Here is a 21,722-nt window from a genome sequence, read left to right on the forward strand (position 1 = left end):
CTAGAGGCCATATTTTTGAATGGATCTTCATGAAAATTGGTCAGAATTTTTTATCTTGATGATATCTAGGTCATATGTGCTCAAAAACTAGGTCACTATGTCAAATGATAGAAATAACGACGTCATACTCAGTTCAGCACTGGGTCATGTGGGGATAGGTGAGCGATTCAGGACCATCATGGTCCTCTTGTTGCTTTTGTCATCCGTCCGCATTAAGCTTGTCCAGCTTTCACAGGTCAAACTGCTGGCAGGATTTCGACCGAACTTCACAAAAGCGATTAGTACCAAGCCTAGTTGTGCATATTGCCAGCACGTTCTGCTTTGTTTTACAAAATGGCCGCCAGAGCTAAAGGTACACATAGGGGGAGACATATGTTTTTGTGACAAAAACACCTTCTAGTTAAAAGTATTAGGGTCATGGGAAGAATTTAATCTACATAGTTCAGTGAGAATGGAAGTAAACGGCTGCAAAACTCTTCACATAGTTGATTTTGAATGTAAATGAAACATTATTCTGCATTAATTGTTTCCAAGATGGAAAAGGTTTATTTTACAACATGAATTAAAAACTGCTTGAAATAATGCCTGATGGAGAAAAAGAGGAGCGGTGGTCTAGTGGATAAGGTGACGGCCGCTCAATCCAGGGGTCGTGGGTTCGAGCCCCACTGAGGTCACGACCATGACTTCTCATATGACACCAGTACTGGTTTTTTCCAGGAAGCGGACTCGAGAGTGGTTCAGATAAGATTGCAGCTTTCATCACAATCGAGCTAAAACAAATTAGTATAAACTAGCTAAACTAATGCCTGGTGGGGTACCTGGGTCCCTTCGGCACAATTAAAAGCTGAAAAGTGACTATATGATCTAAATTGTCAGTTTATAAATCTTTTTCTTCCAGGAATGTTTACATACAACAGTGAGACTCGCCAGTTTTGGTTCAACTCTATGTCATTTGAAAATGATGCTCAGTTTACGCTGATAGGGATTGTATTGGGTCTGGCGATATACAACAGTACAATAGTGGATGTCCACTTCCCGTCTGTGGTCTATAGGAAACTGGTGGGCAAGAAAGGAACATTCCAGGATCTTGCTGATGTAGACCCAGTAAGTTGTTTTGAAGTTTATGTTAACAGTTCATTTTGATATCTGTGTAGCTATTTAATGAAGAAAATAGAAGTACAGCATTCCTTCTTAGCACAAAAGGGAGAGTGCAGATCTAGGGATCAGGGAGTCATGAGTTTGATCCCTGGATGAGGCATATGTTCTCCATCAAGGTTTGATATTACATTGTGCTTGAAATCATTCTGTCCTCTGCCTCGGCTTCATTGAGTGAAGCTGGCACTTACTTTTGGAACACAGGTTAGTACTGGTACAAAATACAGGAACCCTTGTTAACTGCCTGCCTTTATGTAACCGAAGTACTGTTAAAAAACTGCCCTAAGCAGACAAACAGTTCAGATGTCTGTAAACTTTAAAGAAAACATCCATTATAAAGCAGGTTTTGTCAAGTTATGTTTTCATGTTGAAAAGATAAAGAACTAATAAATTATCATAAATATAGATAATGTTGGACAATACTAAATGATAAAATTGTTCTATAAAAGCAGGGTGGGAGTTAATGATTTGGGATGACATTCTTGCATTTGTATTTAGTTAGTATTTTTATGCCAACATTTGAAGAAGGAGGGGTATATTGTTTTGCAGATGTTGGTTGGTCGGTCGGTATGTAGACCACTCTGTTTCTGTATGATAACTTAATAAAGCTTGGGTCTAGGATTATGACAGTTAATAGGGAGGCTGGTCATAACAAGCAGATGACCCCTATTGATTTTGAGATCAGTAGGTCAAAAGTCAATGTCACAGTGATCCAGAACAGTTAAACGGTTTCCAGATGATAACTCAAGAATGCTTGGGCCTAGGATCATGAAAGTTGGTAGGTTAATCATGACGAGTAGATGACCCCTATTGATTTAAGATCAGTAGGTCAAAGGTCAAGGTCACAGTGACCTGGAAAAGTTAAAACGTTTCCAGAAGATAATTTGAAAACACCTGAGATCACAAAGCTTGATATAAAATTGATTATGATCAGCAGATGACGCCTATTGATTTTGAGGTCAGTAGATAAAAGGTCAAGGTCACAGTGACCCAGAACAGTTAAACAGTTTCCACTTGATAACTCAAAAACGCTTGGGCCTAGGATCATGAAAGTTGATAGGGAGGTTGGTCATGACCAGCAGTTTACCACTAATGATTTTGAATGTTTCTCATTGCAGAGTTGGTGCAGCCATTCTGCGCAAGCGCGGAATTATTATCAAATGGAACGCATGGCAAAAATACTCATTTTTTTGTATGTCCGCGCGCATTTAGTGTATAATATGCATAATATACTGACTAAAGGTTAGGGTTAGAATCACCATGGTTACAAAATATATACATTTAAGATATTTTTGTTCAAATTTAGTTAATCCGGTATATACCGGAGTCTGTAATATATCACAGGCGCACCAACTCTGTATTTAGTCGCAGCCAATGATTTTGAGGTCAGTAGGCAAAAGGTCAAAGTCACAGTGACCCGGAACAATTAAACTGTTTCCGGATGCTTACTTGAGAACGCTTTGGTCTATGATCACAAAACTTAATAGGGAGGTTGATCTTGACCAGCAGACGACCCCTATTGGTTTTGAGGTCAATAGGTCTAAGGTCAAGGTCACTTGTATCACTGTGTACAGTGACCAAATAATTTCATTTCCTTGTGCAATTACTAAATGCATCAAGGGGGGCATTTTGTGTTGTAGTATGAAGTTAGTATTTAACCGATGAATTTTAAAGACCATATTTGTTTACAGTATCTTGCCAAAAGTTTACGTGAGATATTGGATTATGAAGGTGATGACTTTGAGGATGCGTTCATGCAGACATTCCAGATCAGTTACAAAGATGTGTTTGGCAGCACTATCACACATGAGCTCAAAGACAAGGGAGATGATATACCAGTAACTCAGCTCAATAAAAAGGTAGGTAACTCCTGATACATTACACATCAGCTCAAAGACCAGGGAGACAACATATAGCTCAGTATGAAGGTAAGTAACTCTTCATATTATATTATAATGCAAGAGCTCAGAGGCTAAGGAGACAATTCACAAGTAACTCATCTGAAAATGTAGGAAACTTGTGTTACCATAACACAGGAACTCAAGGAAAAGGAAGATGATAATACAAATAACTCCTCAGTAAAATGGTAGGTAACTCTTCATACCATAACACAGGAGCTTAAAGACAAATGGAGTATAAATACCACCAACTCAGTAAAAAGGTATTTAACTTTTGATACACAGGAGCTTGGAGACAATGGAAATGGTATACAGCTAGCTCATTGCAAGCTAGCTTTTATACCAATACTAACCTGTTCAGACTGATCTCCGCAAGTTACTGCCAACTTCTGCACATGAATCAGAGATGGAGAATAGAATGACTACAGACACAGTGTCTTTCGTCATGGAGAAGAGATATCTCCCTGATCCAGACTCGCAGCTGAAAGACAAGGGACATGATATATCAGTCATTGACAGTAGTAACTGAAGCCAGATGATGCACCAGTAATGCCACTTAATACAAAGGTAGATAATGTTGTCTATCTTAAGCACTTTGTAACACTTGTTCACAATTACATGTAAGTTTTCACTTTTGCAGAAAAAGAAATTTTAATTGCCAGAAGTTAGCCACAGTCATTTTCTGTCTAATGGAAAACTAGAGAAAGTACAGGATACAATGTAGCAAAACACAAATTTAAATAGCTACCTACTTTTTTATGTTGCAGGAATTTGTTGACCTTTATGCAGACTTTATCTTGAACAAATCAATAGAGAAGCAGTTTCGTGCATTCCGTCGAGGGTTCCAGATGGTAACCAGCGAGAGCCCCCTCAAAGTACTGTTCAGGCCTACTGAAATTGAACTGCTTATCTGTGGTAGTGAGGTAACAGTTTCTGATATATTATACAGTGAAACACCACCATGAAGACATAAATCTGGTCTTGATACCAGGATGATCTTATTAGTGAATTTTTTGTATTTTCAGCCTTTTCACATTACTACATAAGAGAAAAAGAAATGGTCTTGATCTGCATATGGAGTTTTAGAAAAGGCATATACGAATAGAATAACATATCGATTTAAGATCACCTGAGCAGGAAGTGCTGATGGTGAGCTTTAAGGACCATTGGATGTATGTCGTCCATCATCCACATTTTTAAAGAACATCTCATCCTCAACTCTATTCCAATTTCAACCAAACTTCACAGGAATGACACTTCTAGCCAGATTTCAAAATAAATTCACGACAATGTACTTTAAGTGACATCTAACAAATTCCTTCAATTAATTCTTTTTCATTAAAAGTCACAGCCACCAGGGTACATGGCTAGTTTCTCTATATGGCTATTTGCGAAAGCTTTGAAAATCTTCTTTTAGCTAGCTAACAGGCTCTATTTCAAAATAATTTGACAGCAGTGTTCCTTGGGTAACTCTTTGCCAAATTTCTTCAAGCCTTTATTGATTTCTTAATAAAAGGAAGCAGTAAATTAAGCCCATGAAGGCAAATCATTCCAGTGCTAAGCTGGCATGGCCCCATGAAGTGTAGCTTCTCTTTTAACATTATATCCACAATGTTTCAATGATTTCTTACATGCAAGTTATAAAGTGTATTTCGAGGGTTTGGCGCAAAACTATGGTAACTCAAATTTAAGAAATTTTACAGGAAAGGGAAAAAACTATCCAATTTGTTCAATTTTAACATTAAAAAAAGATATTTGATCAATTCAAATAAAACAGTACAATAGTTTTACAAAAAATGTATTGTTTTATTTTAACATCTTGCAGATAAAGTGTGTTTTGAAAAAGTTCAGATACAATAGTGTTGCTCAAAATATATCTAACAAATTTTACTTACATGTTAGTGCAAAACTATGGTATCTTGAAATACAATACTTTTGCGCAATTTTTCTTTAAAAAAGACATTTTAATAAGTATTGTAACTGTATGTTGCAAATAAAATGATAAATATTAGTGTACCGGTACTAGAGCACAAATCAGTACCTCATAGAAGCATTTATACTTATATGGTTCTTTCCTTAAATATTATATGGTTGGTGAACTTTCAATTATTGAAAAAACTTACAGGCTAGGTATTCAACTGTTATACTAGTACCATTCTTTCTGTAAACATACATATTTTCATTTTTGCAGGATTTATTTAATATTTGACACACAACTTGTATTAGATCCACGTTTTGAAACACTTGTCAGTTATACTAAAGGGCATGATTATAGCTATAACCCAGGAAACGTTGTTACTGAATACTTTACGGTATTTCATTTCAGCATGCGAGCGAAAGTGTTTGACATTTTCTTCGAATCCGGTAGATTGAAATACTTATGTTCAACATAAATATTTCAGACAGCTAAAATATCCATGATGATATATCTAGCAATCTGATTTCACAAAATAGTCATGGGTTAATGTAGTTCATGAAGGGAGCTTAATACTATTAATGCTTGCATCAGGAGGCATTTGTGCAGTCTTAAATACAAATCATTTCAGATTGACAGAACTTGATAAAAACAGACAGGACTGCAGAATGAAATTGAAGACCTTTATCTCCTAACATCAGTTCTTTCAATTTGACAGTTTCATTAATTTTAACCAACTAAAACACTAAAATTTAAAACTGAAAAGCAATAATAAACTCATAACTGAGTGAAATTCATTATTGCTATATATAAACTGTTACAAGTATTTTAATACCTATGATCATTAAGGTTAACAAACAAGCAAACAAAATGTACATGACATGTCTGGAAGTCATTATGTTAAGATTTCACTTTAACATAGGCAATTATTCTAGGACTCAATGACCATGACAATGACAACAAAAAACGAATGTCAGTTCATACTTATATTGCAAGTTATACATGATTATCAATACATATATATATACAAATCTAATGTGCGTATATTACATTTTATTCATTCAGGTAAGTTGATAATTAAAAGAGATGATGGCGAGTAAGGTCAAGACTGCTTAAAAATGAAGCTTTATCAGATCAACACTGAAAAGCTCTTAAAAGTAGGGAGTGCAAGGAGCGACCAGGAGCGACCAATTGCAGAACCCCGGAGACCCCAACTCTTGTTGCACTTTTACAATTGTACTAGCAATAACACAAATTCATTATCCGCAAATCCTTGCCGTGCCTCGGCGATTAATATAAAATACAAATTACCACTCGCCGTCGCCCGGCGATTAATATATAAACCTTACTACTGCTATCGCCGTCGCCCGGCGATTAATATATAATCCTTGTTACCGCTATCGCCGTCGCCCGGCGATTAATACATAATCCTTGTTGCCGCTATCGCCGTCGCCCAGCGATTAATACATAATCCTTGTTACCACCATCGCCGTCCCCCGGCGATTTAGTAGAACCTGTGCAACATAGTAATTACTGTTTATGTCAAAAACGGTCCTAATAATATGAGAGCAGTTAAAAGAACGCCTAGTCATAGCTATCTGGCCAGTCCTTTAACGCTCATTTAACCTGAAAATGAATTTTTGAATCCTATAAGTCGCAATTCACCCCCAGATCAGCACTAACGGGTAAAAATACGACCATAGGTATGCATTAAATTTTGATTCCCGCATGGAAGTACGCCCTCAGAACCTAATATGGACACCCCCGATCGCACCTTGCCAAAAGAATTTTCCGCCGTCATGACAAGTTTAAATGTTTATCATTATATTTTAACATATAATGCAATACAAGTGTTAATGAAATATATATATTACACAAAATGAAATTGATCAGTCGCAAAGATAATGTTTGAACACAGAAAATTGTCTTTTCATAGTGAATTCCGAAATCCTCAAGTTATTCTGCACTATTTCTCCAACAGTTATTTAACTAAGGAACTGTTAATGTCAGAAAATACTAATTTTTCAAGCTAGGCTTTCAATGTATTAAATTTCAAGTTTGTACAGAAAGGTCATTGTCACATATAAATGATGTTACCGTCCGGCAGTTCGCATATATAGGAACAAAGTGATCACTGGTAAATGAAAACACAAATAAAGTTCAAAGTTACTTGTTCCTTAAGCACTTCCATAGGCAATACTCCTGTCGTTTCCAATGTATTTCGTAATTCAGTCTGAACAGCGCATAGGATGACTCATTTGCCCGGTAACATCAAAGCATATCGAACGTTGAACTGAAAATATAAAATCTGGGCAGCAGCATTCCAGTTTCAGTAACATCCAATAAGTATTCACTGTTAATTGTAAAATATAAAATGTTCATAACTTGATCAGGAAATGCAATAATTAGACATAAGGGTGCGGTGGGCGGGTTTAATTTCGTATCCAGTGCGGACTAAGAAAGAGGCCGATTAATTGTATACAAGTCTTATATATATATATCTTATATCACGTGATTTTAACTCCACGAAGTGCAGTAGGCTGTGAAATACACTACTACGATTAAGGCCAGACTTAACTTTTATTAGAGTACAGGTTCTAAATTTGTATGAACTTCGCCAGAATAAATGAGATTAATATTAAAGATTAATCTGTAATACAATCATGTTAATTCAGAAAATCGCATATCTGAAAAATATTATTTTGAACTGAAATATCAGTAAAGAAAAAAAGACACATTTTTTGGACTCTCAAAATTCAGTAACAGAATGTGATGTACACCTGAAAATTATTCATGTAAACACATAACTACTGAAGTCAAATTTTATAACTACTGAAGTTAACAAGGCTTTTACTATGGCGATCAGGTGCAGACATTTCTATTAGCAAAATGAAAATAATAGAGCATTTTACACAATTTAGAAACCAAATTTAGTTCCCTTTAATGCTAGAAATGAAAAAACTTTGGGCATCTCTCTGTAGTGAAAATTTAAACGAAATACTGTAATATCTCAATAAAACATGAATCCATAGAGATACAGTTTACTTTTCTTGCATGTCATTTTGTGGCAGCAACATGTAAAAGGCATGATGAACACTTGGAATTACATTTGTTTTGCAAAGTTAAAGAAGATCCCTGAATTTTTCCCAAGTCAAATTGACTGGTTTTTGTCTAAGTTTCAACAGAGACAATGTATTGAGATTTTCTGACTCCTGTGATCTACGCAGTCTCTGCATTAAATTAAGTTTATGAATTTCTTCATCATAATTGTACTGCAGGAGAACTACATTTGGTCTATCAGCAGTCAGCTTCACTGTTTCAACTTGGCTGATGTAAACCCTGTTTTGATTTGTGTCAAGATCAAAGTTCTTTAGTTTTGAACAGATCTGCTTAAAATCAAAGAATTCATTCAGATCCATTTCTTTGACAAAATACGGCCTTGAAGATCTAGCAGACCTGATAATCATTAAGCCGCCCACTGAGAAGAGGTGTATACATGAATAAACCTACTGGCAACCTCTATAGAAGCATGAATTGAGTCATTCTCATTCTGAGAATGATCCTTTTTAAGGTACTTGTGCTCTATTGATTTAATTCCAAATTTTTGCATGCAAAACCAAAGCATCGACAGAAAAAGTCGGTTCTTGTTTTGGGAAAAACAGTTATCACTGTAGAAAATAAATTTTCTTTTTTGGGTACACACGTCAGACATTTTTTTTTGGATGAAATGGTACAGAGAAGATGCTATCTCAGAGGCCCCCTGAGATGCCTCAGTTTTGTTCCAAAAGAAACAGTAACCTTCAGATGTGCCAAGGTCGTACAATGTCAAATTAAATGTATTGAGCCTACGCCTATAGTAAAGAGCAGATTCAAACCCTTTTGGAGTTAACAGTACTTGCTGCAAGTCAAAACATGCACATACTAATTCAGGGTCTATATTCAGTTTGGCTTTTTCTTTGTCTTTAGTTTTGTTATCTCTTGCAGCAGCTTTGTTCCTTAAATGTTTATCATATTTTGTAGACAGAGCAGTCTTTTTTCAGAATCTGGAGCATTTTTATACGCCCGAAGGGACGTATTATGTTATGACGCTGGTGTCCGTCTGTCCGTTAGCAATTTCTTGTCTGTCCGTTAGCAATTTCGTGTCCGCTCTGTAACTCTTGAACCCCTTATAAGGATTTCAAGGAAACTTGACACAAATGTTCACCACACTGAGACGACGTGCAGAGCGCATGTTTTGGATGTAGCGCTTCAAGGTCAAGGTCAAACTAAGGAGTCAAAGGTCATATCAGTTTGTTTCGTGTCCGCTCTGTAACTCTTGAACCCCTTGAAGGATTTCAAAGAAACTTGACACAAATGTTCACCACACCAAGACGACGTGCAGAGGGCATGTTCCGGATGACTCACTTCAAGGTCAAGGTCACACTTAGGAGTCAAAGGTCATATCAGTTTGTTTCGTGTCCGCTCTGTAACTCTTGATCCCCTTGAAGGATTTCAAAGAAACTTGACACAAATGTTCACCACACCAAGACGACGTGCAGAGTGCATGTTCCGGATGACTCGCTTCAAGGTCAAGGTCACACTTAAGGGTCAAAAGTCATATCAGTTTGTTTTGTGTCCGCTCTGTAACTCTTGAACTGCTGGAAGGATTTCAAAGAAACTTGGCAGAAATGTTCACCACACTGAGACGATGTGCGGAGTGCATGTTCCGGATGACTCGCTTCAAGGTCAAGGTCACACTTAAGGGTCAAAGGTCATATATGACTTTGCTTTGTGTATATTGCTCTGCATTGCAGTGCTCTTGTTTTTATTTGGCAGATCTCTTTTTTGTACTAACAATTTTTTTTTTTGAATTACTTCCCTTTTATGTTACTATAAATAGCTTATTTTGAAACTTTTTTATTATTGGCCGTAGGGAAAAACCGAGACCACTTTTCTGTGGTACAACATGGATGGTACCTCCAATTTTTAGGTGTATTTTTACATACCTGTACCTGATAAGGATTTTTTTGCTCCCATCCTATGATGTAATCCTTCGGGCGTATATTGCCCCGCTTGGCGGCACTCTTGTTATATTGTGTACACACAGTGTGCGACATTAACTTTTTAACACCGTAGCCAATGGGGCTACGGACTTCCAATTTTTTGTAGCCCGACAGAATTTTTCGTAGCCCCACTAATTTTTCGCTCAAGAATGAACAAGACTTTCATTCTAGTAATATTTAATTTCTTTCAATATACTGCTGTAGGTTGGTGAATATTGATATATTTCAGAAATTTGTATGAGTTTTTCAGAATTGATTTCAAAATCTGAAACAGTGTTCATAAAATTGTGCAGAAAGTCAAAGACACAGAGTCATGAAAAGAGATCTAAACAGCTTTGTAGACAAGAAATAGCTTGGCAGCAGACTGACCAGGGGTCCCGCTAGGCCCATTATTTTTTTGGGAGAAGTCAATTATCCCGCAAACTCATCTAAGGAGAAGTGGGAGACTTTAGGGAGAAGTTGGAAGACTCCATTAATTTTTATATTTCTACCTCGACACTGTGGATTGATTCAATGACCATTCATTTTCTTAGTTACATCATTTTACCGTACACATTTATACAGAGTCACCACTTGTGTGAACAGTTTCTCATTCGAATAAAACTGAAAGTAAACTGTGTCAAACCTAGAAATACATACCGGTATTCAAATCAATTCATCCATCAAAGTTAGTTTTACGAAGTTAATACTTTACATGTCGTTCTTTTACCATGGATACCAAATAATTGTGTCTATAATTCCAATTAATCGCATATGTAATTGTTATTTCTTTAGACACAAGTGTTGACAATTAAATGCTAAGTGTCAAAGACGTAACCGCGGCACTGATTGGCCTATTACAATTGCCTCTGGTGAAACCGATAATTCGATTTGCTTTCACACTTCTCGCAAAAATCTCAGAAGTACCTGAAGTAGGCGGAGCTTAAATTATGCTACTGGCGAGTGTATATGTGTATTCAACGCAGATTATGACATGGTGCAAATTGTCAAAAGATTAGCGGGTGTGCATCAAAAAAAAAATTTAGGCGACTTGAATTCGCTTTGAGATTTGATTTGAGTGGAGTTTGAAACTATTTTGCTTCCACGTTTGCAATGATCTTTTTGGTAAATATATCACTCAGAATTTTTGATAGCCCAACGGGCTACGGTCTGCCAGTTTTCTGTCGCCCGAGCCGATTTTTCGTAGCCATTGGCGATCGGGCTACCGTTAATGTCGCACACTGACACAAATTGCATTGATCTTTGATCGGGGTATGAAATGACATGTGGTACTCTGTCATGAAAACATGTCTATAATAGGACAATTTGACAGGTTGAGTATGATGCTCTGCACATTTTTCTACATATAAGTCATACATTTTTCTAAGGGTCAAATCACAAGCAAGGTATTTCTGCCACGAAACTTTACGACGATATTGACTTCAATCACAGAAAATGTTAGTATTTCTTCACCACCCCACTGCTTGCATCACCTACAGCACCACACCACACTGCTTGAATCACCTACAACACCACCCTCACAGCTCGCATTACCTACAGCACTACCACAACTTCTCACATCACCTACAACACCATCCCCACTACTCACATCACCTACAGCACCCCCCACTCACATCACCTACAACACCGCCCCCACTACTCACATCACCTACAACATCACCACAACTTCTAACATCACCTACAACACTACCACAACTTCTCGCATCACCTACAACACCACCCCCACTAACTCACATCACCTACAACACCACCACAACTTCTCTATTACTTTGAGACCAATATTATAAACATTTAAAATTTGGTGGCTAAAAAACTTCCAGGTGAAGGTCACAGGTATGGCATGTCAAATGTTGCTAAATTATATATGTATCTTATTATTATTGTATGTTTGTTATTATTATGTCTCCCACCACACAGTGGTGTGGGAGACATATTGATTTACTCCAGTCTGTGTGTGTGTGTGTCTGTCACAAAGCTTGTCGCACTCTAAGTCGAACATTTCTCATCTGATTTTCTCCAAACTTGAACAAAATGTGTTCGACCATAAGACCTCAGCCAAGTTCGATAACTAGCCAAATCGGTCCAGGCGTCTTGGAGTTATGGCCCTTGAATTACCAAAAATCGGTCTTTACTCTTGTCCGCACTCTAATTCGAATATTTCTCATCCAATCTTCACCAAACTTAAACAGAATGTGTTTGACCATGAGACCTCGGCCAAGTTCGATAACTAGCCAAATCGGTCCAGGCATTTTGGAGTTACGGCCCTTGAATTATCGAAAAATTGGCCTTTTTACTCATGTCCGCACTCTTAATCAAACATTTCTCATCCGATCTTCACCAAACTTGAACAAAATGTGTTTGACCATGACACCTCGGCCAAGTTCGATAACTAGTCAAATCGGTCTAGGCATTTTGGAGTTACAGCCCTTGAATTATCGAAAAATTGGCCTTTTTACTCATGTCCGCACTCTTAATCAAACATTTCTCATCCGATCTTCACCAAACTTGAACAAACTGTGTTTGACCATGAGACTTCAGCCAAGTTCGATAACTAGCCAAATCGGTCCAGGCAATTTGGAGTTATGGCCCTTGAATTATCGAAAAATCGGCCTTTTTACTCTTGTCTGCACTCTAAGTCAAACATTTCTCATCCGATCTTTACCAAACTTGAACAAAATGTGTTTGACCATGAGACCTCGACCAAGTTGGATAACTAGCCAAATTGGTCCAGGCATTCTAGAGTTACGGCCCTTGAATTACCGAAAAAATCCGTCTGTTACTCTTGTCTGCTCTCTAAGTCGAACATTTCTCATCTGATCTTCACCAAACTTGAACAAAACGTGTTTAGCCATAAGACCTTACCCAAGTTCGATAACTAGCCAGATCCCCCCAGGCACTTTTGATTTATGGCCCTTGAATTACTGATTGGATCCACTCATCCAGACCATCTAATTGGATCCACTCGTCTAAAACATCTAGAGAAACTAACATTTTTCAGAGGGGCAGTTGTGGGAGACATGCACTTTTCTCAAAAGCATCTCTCTAGTTATTCAATGCCTTGTCATTCGTATTCTAAAAGTCATTATTGTTATTCTGTATTTGGTTATTCTTATTGTATCTCTGATATTGTTATTCAATGTCGTGTCATTCATATTCTAAGTCTTACCATTGTTATTGTATATGTCGTTATTCTTATTGCATGTTTGATATTCTTATGGTAAAAGTCATTATTGTTATTCTATATTTCGTTATTCTTATTGTGTCTTTGATATTGTTATTCAGTGACCTGTTATTGATATTCTAAGCATTACCATAGTTATTGTATATGTCCTTATTCTTATTGTATGTTCGATATTCTTATGGTAAAAGTCATCATTGTTGTTCAATATCTGACGATTCTATTTACAAAACGTCATTCTTATTCTATATTATGTGATTGTATAATTTGTATAGCGTTGCTGTGCTATTTATATCATGTGTGCTATTTATATTGTGGGAAATCCCACATACAATAAGAATATCAAGCTTACAAAAACAATAATGAATATACAAGAACAATAACGTCTTTTACAATAAGAATATCGAACATACAATAAGAATAACGGCATATATAGAATAACAATGGTAACACTTAGAATATGAATGACACAGCATTGAATAACAATAACAAACATACAATAATAATAACATACATTATTTAATTGACTTGTCAAAACATGTTCTCGTCTTGCATGTTAATTTTATATAGGCTCGAACAGAATATATTGAAAGCTGTGTCCATATTTTGACAGGCCAAATAAATTGGACAATATAATTTAGCAATGTTTGACATGCCATACACAGGAGAGTAGTTGTTAAAATTCATGTGAGAAATAAAATACTAAGTCTTGTTTACTTTGCAAATATAAAAAATACATTTTTGATTTCTGTCTTTGATGGAACATGTTTCAAAACATTTCTGTCTTTATTTAAATGAACAGAACTGTTTAATCTTGTGATATATTAGTATTGGACAATGACTAATCCCTCGATTAGATTCAAAATTCAAATTTGTAACTCAAATTACCATAGTGTTGCACAACATAATTTTTTAAAACATTGCTAAATTATTGTGCAAAACTATTGTAAGTCAAGTTACAATAGTGTTGCACAATACATTTTTAGAACATGTTATATAATTGTTGTGCAAAGCTATTGTAAGTCAAGTTACAATAGTGTTGCACAATAAAATGGCATCATGTGAGATGCAATATTTTTGATAAAATTTCATAAGATTTTTTTCTTCTGGAATATAATCCTAGAATTTTTACAGGACATGTATTTCATATTGTTTCATCAAAATTTACCAAAAAGTGAATTTCGGAAAAAAGTGGAGTCGATTTGCTTGACTCCTATGCTTGAAAATGCCTCCAGTATTTTCTATGCACTGAATAGTTTTACTGACATTTCAGGACTACGACTTCTTTGCACTGGAGGAAGCATGTGAATATGATGGAGGATTTGACAAACAGTCTACAACTATTAGGTATATAGCATGGTAACAGTCACTGTAGTCTACAGCTATATGGTTTGTAACTGTGGCAACAGTCCCCATAGTCTACAGCTATGGGGTATGTAACTTTGGTAACAGTCACCATAGTCTACAGCAGGGCTCCTGAAATTTTGAGAACTCAATCGGTCCGAAACGAAAATCCTGACATCGGCGCCACCCCACCCACCGCATTCCCAATATTACATATTTTGTAAAACGTGATAGAGTAAAGAAATAAGCATGTCATGCATTAAAACTGAGTTACCGGTCAACGCGAGTTACCATACAATGAAGACAGTTATTCAGTGTTATGTGTGATCGTTACTTTGTTTTAAATTCCGATGTTTTTCCAAGAAAATACTTGCAAGGATAAAATTACCGAGGCATGCACCGTGTAACTAGTCTAAAAGCCAACGCACGTGACTTCGGTACCGTATACACGGCAGATAATTTGTGATGTTCCCTCATTCTTTGACGGAATGTTATAAAATACAATGCGTCAAAGCGAATTACACGACACCGTTTTTTAGCCCACCATCATCAGATGGTGGGCTATTCAAATCACTCTGCGTCCGTGGTCCGTCGTCCTTCCGTCCGTCCGTCCGTCATTCCGTCCGTCCTTCCGTTAACAATTTCTCGTTATCGCATCTCCTCAGAAACTACCAGGGGGATTTTGACCAAACTTTGTCAGAATGATGTATTGGTACCCTAGTTGTGTCCCCCTGAAAATCAGACTGGTTCAACAATTTTTGAATGAGTAATGGCCCTTTGTTTATTTCTATAATTTACATAGATTTATATAGGGAAAAACTTTGAAAATCTTCTTGTCCAAAACCACAGAGCCTAGGGCTTTGATATTTGATATGAAGCATCATCTAGTGGTCCTCTACCAAGATGATTCAAATTATTACCCTGGAGTCTAATATGGCCCCGCCCCTGGGGTCACATGGTTTATATAGACTTATATAGGGAAAAACTTTGAAAAACCTCTTGTTCAAAACCACAGGGCCTAGGGCTTTGATATTTTGTATGTGACATCATCTAGTGGTCTTCTACTAAGATTGTTCAAATTATCCCCCTAGGGGCAAATATGGCCCCGCTCTGGGGGCCACATGATTTACATAGACTTATATAGGGAAAAACTTTGAAAATCTTCTGGTCCAAACCACAAAGCCTAGGGCTTTGGCATTTGTAATGTAGCATCATCTAGTGGTTCTCTACCAAGTTTGTTCAAATAATCCCCCTACGGTCAAATATGGCCACGCCTTGGGGGTCATATGGTTCATATAGACTTGTATAGGGAAAAGCTTTTAAAATCTTGTCAATAACCTACAACATTCAGATTTGGACCACTATATGGTTTTGAGTGGCAAGATGAACCTTGACATGAGTTGACCTTGATTTTGACCTAGTGACCTACTTTCACATTTCTGTAGCTACAGCCTTCGATTTTGGACCACATGCATAGTTTTGTGCACTGAAAAAAACTTTGACCTTGACATTGACCTAGTGACCTACTTTTACATTTTTGAAGGTACAGGCTTCAAATTTGGACCACATGCATAGTTTCGTGTTCTGAAATGAAATTTGACCTTGATTTTGACGTAGTGACCTACTTTCACATTTCTCAAGCTACAGCCTTCAAATTTGGACCACATGCATAGTTTTGTGTACGGAAATGAACTTTGACCTTAAGATTGACCTAGTGACCTACTTTCACATTTTTGAAGTTACAGGCTTTAAATTTGAACCAGATGCATAGATTTGTGTTCTGAAGTGTAATTTGACCTTGATTTTGACCTAGTGACCTACTTTCACATTTTTCGAGCTACAGCCTTCAAATTTGAACAACTTGCATAGTTTTGTGTACTTTGACCTTAAGATTGACCTAGTGACCTACTTTCACATTTCTGTAGCTACAGGCTTCAAATTTAGACCACATGCATAGGATTGTGTACCGAAACAAACTTTGACCTTGACATTGACCTGGTGACCTACTTTCACATTTCTGTAGCTACAGCCTTCGATTTTAGACCACATGCATAGTTTTGTGCACTGAAAAAAACTTTGACCTTGACATTGACCTAGTGACCTACTTTCACATTTTTGAAGGTACAGGCTTTAAATTTGAACCAGATGCATAGATTTGTGTTCTGAAGTGTAATTTGACCTTGATTTTGGCCTAGTGACCAACTTTCACATTTCTCAAGCTACAGCCTTCAAATTTGGACCACTTGCATAGTTTTGTGTACCTAAATAAAATTTGACCTTAAGATTGACCTAGTGACCTACTTTCACATTTCTCAAACTACAGCCTTCAAACTTGATGCCAATGCATAGTTTTGTGTACAAAGAACTTTGTTCGTGAAATTGATCTAGTGACCTACCTTCACATTTCTCAAGCTACAGCTTTCGAATTTGGACCACATGCACAGTGTTGTGTACGGAAATGAAATTTAACCTTGAGCTAGTCATTAAGTCTTGAAATTTGGAACACTCAAAAATGGTACATTGGTGGGCGCCAAGATCACTCTGTGATCTCTTGTTTAAGAATACTCTACCACGGACCGAATATGTACGTTATGTGAACACTGAGATCGAATTTCCCGCATGTTTAGTACCAAAAGGTCACGCGGGTTGGCCACGGATATTTCATTTCACTGGCGTTGTACTTCAATAAGCAACTAAATTTTATTAAGTTATATGTTCTCTTCCGTTATGTAAACAAATTTTCATTTTGAAACGTTTTTTAAAAGACCGATTTGATAAACAGCGGCACTCCAGTTTTCTTTATCTTTCGTGTTTATTTTTTTTTTATTTATTTTTTATTTTGTACAGTCGGGTTGCAAAGACGATTTTCTGCACTTGTTTCAACTGGAGCCCCAACAAATGTATCATGTAAATTTTACAAATCAAGTAATTATAAAAATTATTTATATCGGTTTCCAGTGTGATGTCTCATTAAATGCAGTGACCATTTGTTTTTTACCCGAGATCAAACATAGCCTTTTGAACTAAACCATCCGTCGGATTCTAAATAAAAGAAGTGGATCCCCGTCGAAAAGATTTGGATCCAGTCAGAAACATTTGGAAACCAGTCAAAAATGTTTAATACATTGCAGTCGAGGCTGTCTGCAAACATTAAAGGATGTGCCGCGCGAGCACTGATTGCGTCACGTGCTAATTACGGACGTATTATCAAGGTGACAATCAGACTGTTTGACACGTTTATTGATTATCTGCGGGTGCGACCAACAATTTCCTGTTTGGCAGGTGATCGTCTATTGAGATTTCAGACCGAAATTTATACTTTTCTCCATTTTTACGGGACCGATTTTTTTCGTTTTTTCACTTCACAAATCGGTCTGAAAAGTCAAAAATTGGTCCAAAACTGACAAACCGGCAAATTTCCGAAGCCCTGGTCTACAGCTATGGGGTATGTAACCATGGTAACAGTCACCATAGTCTACAGCTATGGGGTATGTAACCGTGGTAACAGTTGCCATAGTCTACAGCTATGGGGTATGTAACCATGGTAACAGTCACTATAGTCTACAGCTATGGGGTATTTAACCGTGGATACAATCACCATCGTCTGCAAGTGTGAGGTTGTAACAGTAGTCTACAACTTACAGATATGTAAATGCTGTAACACCATAGTCTACAGGTAGCAGGTTTGTAACTGCAGGAACATTTTATCGCAGTCTTCAACTGTCACATTCTTAACCGCAGTGACAGTTCTACAACTGTCAGGTTCTTAACAGTGATAACTACTACTGTCGGGCATATACCCCTGGTAACAGTCACCATAGTCTACAAAAATTGGGTATGCAATCACGGTAACAGAAACAATAGTCTGCATTCAGGGGTATGTAATTATGGTAACAGTGACCACAGTTGACAACTTTGAAGTATGTAAGTGCTGTTACAGTGGATATAGTCTACAATTATGTGACCATAATTATAACAATCATGGTAGCCTACAACTGTCTGTTCTGTGATTCTTAAGCTTGTCATGAATTTCTTTACTTGAGTCAAATTTATAAATTTTTAGCTCGACTATTAGATAGTCTGAGCTATTCTAATTGGGGATGGTGTCAGCGTCTCATTTTGGTTAAAGTTTTGCATGCAAGTACATATAGCTATCATTTAAAGGCCTGTAGTGGAGTTTCACTGAATATTTAAAGTTAAAGCCGTTTGTTTCTTTCTCCCAAAGTTGGTTAATAAAGGAAACGCAAGATTCAGGTTATATTTTTAGCTCGACTATTCGAAGAATAAGTAGAGCTATCCTACTCACCACGGCGTCGGCGTCGGCGTCGGCGTCGGTGTTGGCGTCGGCGTCGGCGTCGGCGTCACACCCTGGTTAAGTTTTTCGTACCAGTCCACATTTTGACAAAGTCTTTTGAGATAAAGCTTTGAAACTTTCAACACTTGTTTACCATCACCATGTCCAGTTATAGGCAAGAGTACATAACTCTGTCAAGCATTTTGACTGAATTATGGCCCCTTTTGACTTAGAAATCTTGGTTAAGTTTTTCGTACCAGTTCATATTTTGACAAAGTCTTTTGAGAAAAAGTTTTGAAACTTTCAACACTTGTTTACCATCACCATGTCCAGTTGTAGGCAAGAGTACATAACTCCATCAAGCATTTTGGTTGAATTATGGCCCCTTTTTGACTTAGAAATCTTGGTTAAGTTTTTCGTACCAGTCCACATTTTGACAAAGTCTTTTGAGATAAAGCTTTGAAACTTTCAACACTTGTTTACCATCACAATGTCCAGTTGTAGGCAAGAGTACATAACTCCATCAAGCATTTTGACTGAATTATGGCCCCTTTTGACTTAGAAATCTTGGTTAAGTTTTTCGTACCAGTTTATATTTTGTGTAAAGTGTTTGACATATGGCTTTGAAACTTTTATATCTTGTTCAGTATAATAGTCTCTATCAATAGGCAAGAGTACGTAACTCTCTCGTCTTTTTTGGCTGAATTATGGCCCTTTTTGAACTTGGAAATTGGTTTTGTTTTATATATGTCCATGTTTTGTCAACACTATTTGACATTTTGGCTTTTAAACTTTAAACACTTGTTTATCATTATGATTTCCATCTGTAGGCAAGAGTACATAACTCTGACAACTATTTTGACTGAATTATGGCCCTTTTTGGACTTTGAAATTTGTTTAGTTTTTTTTAACAAGTCAGCGTTTTGTCAAAACTATTTGAACTGTGGCTTTGAAACTTTTAACACTAGTTTATCAACATGATTTCCATCTGTAGGCAAGATTACATAACTCTGTCAACTATTTTGACTGTATTATGGCCCTTTTTGGACTTGGAAATTAGTTAAATTTTTCATATAAGTCCATGTTTTGCCAGACATATAACTTAACATATTTGCCATCATGGTCACACATTGCCAGTTAGTGCAAGACTAATCGAAATCCACAAATACAGGAACATTTTTTGTTTAATCCATTTTTTTGTTTAGTCTGAAAAACTATGGAAATATTTTGACCCCATTCTTTAATCAATTCTTCGAATAGTCGAGCGCGCTGTCATCCGACAGCTCTTGTTTTCTGGAATGGATGAAGATGAGGGCACCATGTGACCTTCATCCATGAAGTTTTTGTTATGGACTGTCTGTAGTTTTGAATGGATTACAATGGAACTTCTTTCACATAATAACCATTAAGTGTAGATGTGTGAAGCATTTTTACAGCTTTTTTCTGGGTTAGGTAGAGATGTAGGCACCTTCCCCCACTCCCCCTCACCTTGACATATGCATACTCACTATGCAAAGAAAGACATTAAAAATTTTTTACATATTAAAATTCATCTGTCATCTTTATAAAGCCAGGTCTCCTTGATAACCACTTCCACACCCTGACTAATTTTACTGGCCGCAGAACATTGAAATAGAAAAAGTGGATATCCTGTAGGTCACTGACCACGATGAAAATGTTCCGGCCCGGTTTGATTGAGTCTATTTATGGACAGTAGTGCATGCTACTCAAGCCTTGGGTTGAGCAGAACTCAAGATTCACATGTTACAAGTACCAAAAACAATTTAGAGACATCCACACGTGCACTCCTACAGCAGTGCACATGAAACCTTCAATGATACACTAGTGTACAATTCTATGAAAAAGCAGCATATGGTCCCCAGTTAAAAAAAAATAGGCTTGCTCTAAATGAGAAAACATTTGGCAGAACTAAACAAAGTGGAATTTAGAAAGAGGTTCGGAGGTTATGGAGCCTGCATATCACAGAAACTGCAAAAACAGAAGACAAAATTTAAAAAGCAGGCACCATATCCAAGGAGTGATTATACAATACTCAAAGCCATGAAAGTGTGGGGGGTGAGTATTGGAATCACCCAAGCCAAAATTTACCAGCTGAAAAACTAAACAGTACCACTAACATAACATTAATGTCGAGGTAAACAATCTGAAAAGATCAAAATATCACAGCTTTGATTGAATGTACTGCGAGACTATTTACAGCCGCCACACAGTACAAACAACGCTGCTGTGATAATAAAATAAAAAAGTGGATTTTCCATATGTCGCTCAGCAAAATCAAAAATGTTGCAGGCTTAGTTTGAAACTGTATTCTGTCTTTAATTTTTTTGTCACCATGTAACAGTTGGATTAATTTGGTGCCTTGAAGAACCAAGTTATGGATATGTTTGTAACATTGTATAATGTGTTACAGATATTTCTGGGAAGTGGTTCATGGATTTGCTGAGGAACAGAGGAGGCAGCTGATACAGTTTACCACTGGCACAGATAGGGTACCTGTAGGAGGCCTCTCTAAACTCAAACTGATTATTGCAAGGAATGGCCCAGACTCTGAAAGGTAATTTTTTCATCAATAGACAATTTAGGGTCAATTTACTTCGTAGAGTACATGTTACCAGGTAAAATTTGACCGTTTCTTAGGAAAATAGAGATGATTTTCCTGTTTCAGTGAAAAATTGAAATATTTTCCTACAAGACTGCATTTACACAAGACTTGAAAAATAATTTTGGTAATACCAAATCTGTTTGACTTAATATTTCAGTATTTCACTGAAAAACATGTAATCATTTAGTTGTTTGTTCAAACAATTATAAATTAAACTTATTGTCCTTATAAGAGATGGTTAGTTATCAAGATATGCCTAGTGATTAGGTAAGA

At 36.8% G+C, this 21,722-nt stretch overlaps 1 protein-coding gene across 2 annotated transcripts in view; it reads left to right on the forward strand.

Moving 5' to 3' along the window:
* The window catches only part of LOC123556774 (ubiquitin-protein ligase E3A-like), a 60,724-nt gene that overhangs the window by 31,216 nt on the left and 7,786 nt on the right, over positions 1 to 21,722 (forward strand). Inside the window, exons 6-10 of one of the 2 annotated variants that reach the window (XM_045347745.2) lie at positions 899 to 1,104; positions 2,847 to 3,014; positions 3,821 to 3,976; positions 14,462 to 14,535; positions 21,258 to 21,401. In XM_045347745.2, coding sequence (XP_045203680.2) covers positions 899 to 1,104; positions 2,847 to 3,014; positions 3,821 to 3,976; positions 14,462 to 14,535; positions 21,258 to 21,401 — 748 coding nt within the window. Of the gene's footprint in view, positions 1 to 898; positions 1,105 to 2,846; positions 3,015 to 3,338; positions 3,565 to 3,820; positions 3,977 to 14,461; positions 14,536 to 21,257; positions 21,402 to 21,722 lie in introns of those variants that run through there. The other variant, XM_045347746.2, reaches the window with a different exon arrangement.

Source organism: Mercenaria mercenaria, chromosome 5 (genome assembly GCF_021730395.1).
Source record: "Mercenaria mercenaria strain notata chromosome 5, MADL_Memer_1, whole genome shotgun sequence".
In the NCBI taxonomy this organism is placed as follows: domain Eukaryota; kingdom Metazoa; phylum Mollusca; class Bivalvia; order Venerida; family Veneridae; genus Mercenaria; species Mercenaria mercenaria.